The sequence below is a fragment of the Lactuca sativa genome, chromosome 3 (genome assembly GCF_002870075.4).
Source record: "Lactuca sativa cultivar Salinas chromosome 3, Lsat_Salinas_v11, whole genome shotgun sequence".
Classification (NCBI taxonomy): domain Eukaryota; kingdom Viridiplantae; phylum Streptophyta; class Magnoliopsida; order Asterales; family Asteraceae; genus Lactuca; species Lactuca sativa.
The window spans coordinates 149,487,114-149,491,071 of NC_056625.2; the positions used below are offsets into that span (position 1 = coordinate 149,487,114).

Sequence of the window (3,958 nt, forward strand, 5' to 3'; positions counted from 1 at the left end):
AGGTTCAAATAGTTAAATGTCACATGACACATTCTTGTATTAAAGGTTAAAAAGATTAAAAGAACATGTCATAGGTCATAATTTATTGTATACCTTATAAAATCATAAAATAACTTTAGACACATAATAAAACATTATAAGCATTTGTGTCATTCCCCAAAGTAAAATTATAATTTACAATGTGCCACATAATAATTTTGTAACTTAGGGGTGTTTGGATAAATAGTTTTTAGCTTATTAGTTTATTGTTTATTTGTTTATTGCGGTGGGAATAAATATTTTTTTAAAATGTTTTGAATTACCTTATTGCGGTGGGAAAAAGCAATAAGCAATAAGTATTTTAAGTTTTTGGCAAACAAAACAGCATATATGAGTAAAATCATCAATAAACAATAAGCAATAAACATTCCCCCTCTTGCTTATTAAAATCAGCTTATTTAGCTTATTCCTACCGTAATAAACTGGGTTTTAAAGACTTCTATCCAAACATTTAAATTTGCTTATTACGGTGGGATTAAACAATAAGCAATAAACAACCTATTTTCCCTGTCTAAACACCCCTTACACCCCGTTCCTGAGTTCAACTTAAGTAGAGAAATGAAAGGAAATTGGTGGAAATGAAAGGAAAATAAAAGAAATTGGTGTTCCCGAGTTTCATTAAATGAGGGAATTGGAAGGAAGTAGAGGGAAATGGGATGATCACTTTCCCTCCTAACTTTCCTTCCGATTTGGGAGGATTTGAAAAAAAAAAAAAAAACAAAATAATTCATTTCCTTTTACCTCTCTCTAACTCGGGAACACACAAAAAAAAAATTGTTTTCCTTTGTTTTTTTTTTTCACTTTCTTTTTTTTTGTTAAATAATCTTTCATTTAAATTTTATATGGAGTATTAACACTTAGTCATTTACCGTCCCTTCTACAACTCACATATCAAAAAAATTCAGAGAGGGACTCCGCCACCTCTACCTCCTCCTTCCGCCACCGCTGCTTCATTAGGTAAGTTGCCTTTTATGCCCTTATGACAACTATTTCAGATTATCCAACAATAACTAAACATTACAGGTATAAAAAAATGAAAATAAATGAGCATCTATCCTGTCAAGAACATTAAACCCAACCGTATATTTAAGTCTAAAAGGCTAAAACTCTGAATTCAGAGTAATTTTTATGGGGTTGGCTAACATCCGCTGATGCTTCTTTATTCTTTGTTCAGTCAATAATGAATTTTAGCAATGGCGATAAAGCTTCCTTCTTCAAGATATTACTAAATGACTCGGTAGACTACCTTGTGAGTCCATCTCTTTCCTTCTCTCTCACACACCATTTTCGTTGCTTGTAATCACACATACCTTCACTTATATTCGTCATATTTTGCAGACATTGCCGACTGCTTTTGCGAAAAAGTTTTTGGAAAACAGCAACAACAAGAAACAAACACTTGTTCTCAAACCCAAATCAGCTGTCAAATGGATTGTGAAATACTCAAAGAACGAAGACAAACACTACTTTAAGGATGGATGGCTCAAATTCGTTAATGACAATCTTCTTCAAGTGGGAGACTTTCTTGTCTTCTGGCTTCTCTCTGCTTCTCCAAACTCGAGCTTTCAGGTCTTCTTCTATGAACCCAATGGTTGTCTCAAACACCCAGTTAGTTCTTCAGGGAGTTTCCGTTCGATACTGCCGACTGCCGATCGCCGCCTATTGTTGGTGGACAAAGTGACAGCTGAGGTGATGCGCGGAGGTGCAGGTGATGGGATGATACGCTGCGTGAAAGAAGAAACCAGTAATAATCATGACGAGGGCGATGATGATGATGATGATTCCCTGCAAAAGGTCCACAAATCGATAAGGAAGGTTCTCCGGAAATCCTACCTTCATCAATTGGTAATTAATTAATTAATTCATTTTTAATTGCAAAAAAAAAAAAAAAAAAAAAAAAAAAAAAAAAAAAAACATACTTGCACTGTTTTCTTAAAATACACAGAAGACATTGTTTTTACTATTTAATATAACATACTATCATTTTTTATGATATTTATGTATAAATGTATAATTGATGTAATATCTAGGTAATACTTAATTAAAAATATAGAAAATAAATATATTATACATTGAAAAATATATACTATTTAGCAAGAATTAATAAAATGGAGCAAGCATGTTGAATTTATTTATTTATTTATTTATTTATTATTATTATTATTATTATTATCATGCATCTAGCTTTTATTTTATAATAAGATTAATTGCAAAAAAATGCAAAACAGTTTCACAAGTTTATGAATCACTGAAACATATTTTTATTAACTGTATTTAATATAACAAAGTTATCAACTTTTAACCATCTTATACAAAAGGTTACATAAAATGATAAATTTTGTTATATAAAATGTTTAAAAAGTACCTACGAATTAATCTTGAACGTATATATACTTCAATTTCTTTTCAATTACCCCATAGTTATATAATTAGTAATATATATGTTTTCTTGGAGAATTTAATGGAATGTATGTATATGTACGGCAGCCGATGACAATGACTTTTTGGAAAGCCAGCAGACTGAATAGGTACGACAGTGTGCGCCTGAGGACAAACGAAGGGAAGATCTGGAAAGTGGGGGTAAGTAAGTACGGAAAGATTAACTTCCCAAACCTGACAAGTGGATGGTACGATTTCTGGAAGAGTAATGACATAAAGAAGAGTAATACACTTCAGTTTACTCATGTGAAAGGCAACCTTCTTCATGTGCATGTGATCAAGAGGCACAAAGGAAGAACCATCAACAAGAAAACATCGTAGTCATGAAGTTGAAGAATCAAGGGAATCTTAGAATTTGAACTTACTTCGATGTGTTTTTGAACTTTATTATCTATTTAACTAAGAAAGTTGGACGCTAGAATTAGTTTCAAAGATGTTTGCCTTGTTATGGGAAATTTTTTGTTCGGTGGACTTTAGTTAATCCCAAAGACTTATTGGACTATCAAATGGCAATTGATTCGAGCACATGCACATAATCGATCAAATTCTTGATTCGAGCACATGCTCTTCAGCACTTGATCAATCAAATTGTTGTATACTAAGGAAAAAACTTGTGTACTCCTAGCTATTAATTATCTTAGACAACAGGTCTGTGGTTTCTCATATATAATCCTTAATTTTAAAAAACTTTATAAAATGTTTTTCAATTTATATAATAGTTGTCTCGCACCCTATCTAAAAAAAACTTTTATATCATTTTCATTTTCTTTTTCTTTTTATAATTAATTTTAACTAAACCTTTTTAAAAAAAAAACAAAATAAATAATCTCTCTCTCTCTCTCTCTCTCTCTCTCTCTCTCTCTCTCTCTCTCTCTCTCTCTCTCTCTCTCTCTCTCTCAAATGCAAGAGCCAATAAAGAGTCTTTTGTTGCTCCCTCACATATATGACCCCATTGTCACTCATTTTTTGCTGACCTCGTATCATCCACACCGATGTTCAGAAATTTCCTCCTTAATGTTTAAACTCTTGTAATTTCCCTCAGCCGCCAAAAGCAAAAAACAAATTCATCGATTTTGAACTAAAAATTTGAACTAAAATCTAGAGTCGTTTTGTATGAGAAGATGATAGGTTGGAGATGATGATCAAAACATGGGTTGTGTGAAAACGAAGGTGGAAGTATGGTAATGACGATGGACTTGTGATCGTTGTAGGTATATATTAGAGAAAACGATGAACAATATTTTACAGGCATTAATCGAGATAGGTAAAGAAATTTGGATAAAACATATAAACTTGGGAGGGGTGTAGAGACTAGGGTTTTAAACGAACTGAGCAACAGGAGCAAGGTTTGTTCATGTTCGTTCATTTGACAAATTTCATGTTTATGTTTGTTCATGAACATGCTAAATGAAAATAAACGAATAAAGATAAACATACACAATTGAAGAACATATATGAACATAAACGAACATCTAATATT

The 3,958-nt window shown here is 31.9% G+C and overlaps 1 protein-coding gene across 1 annotated transcript; it reads left to right on the forward strand.

Annotated features, from left to right (window-relative positions):
* The first annotated feature begins 1,172 nt into the window (after window positions 1-1,172).
* Window positions 1,173-3,003, forward strand: LOC111877849 (putative B3 domain-containing protein Os03g0621600). The gene is made up of 3 exons (XM_023874351.3): window positions 1,173-1,288; window positions 1,378-1,884; window positions 2,527-3,003. Exons 1-3 carry the CDS (start codon window positions 1,220-1,222, stop codon window positions 2,797-2,799), a joined length of 849 nt encoding a protein of 282 aa, XP_023730119.1. The 5' UTR covers window positions 1,173-1,219; the 3' UTR covers window positions 2,800-3,003.
* The last annotated feature ends 955 nt before the right edge of the window (window positions 3,004-3,958 follow it).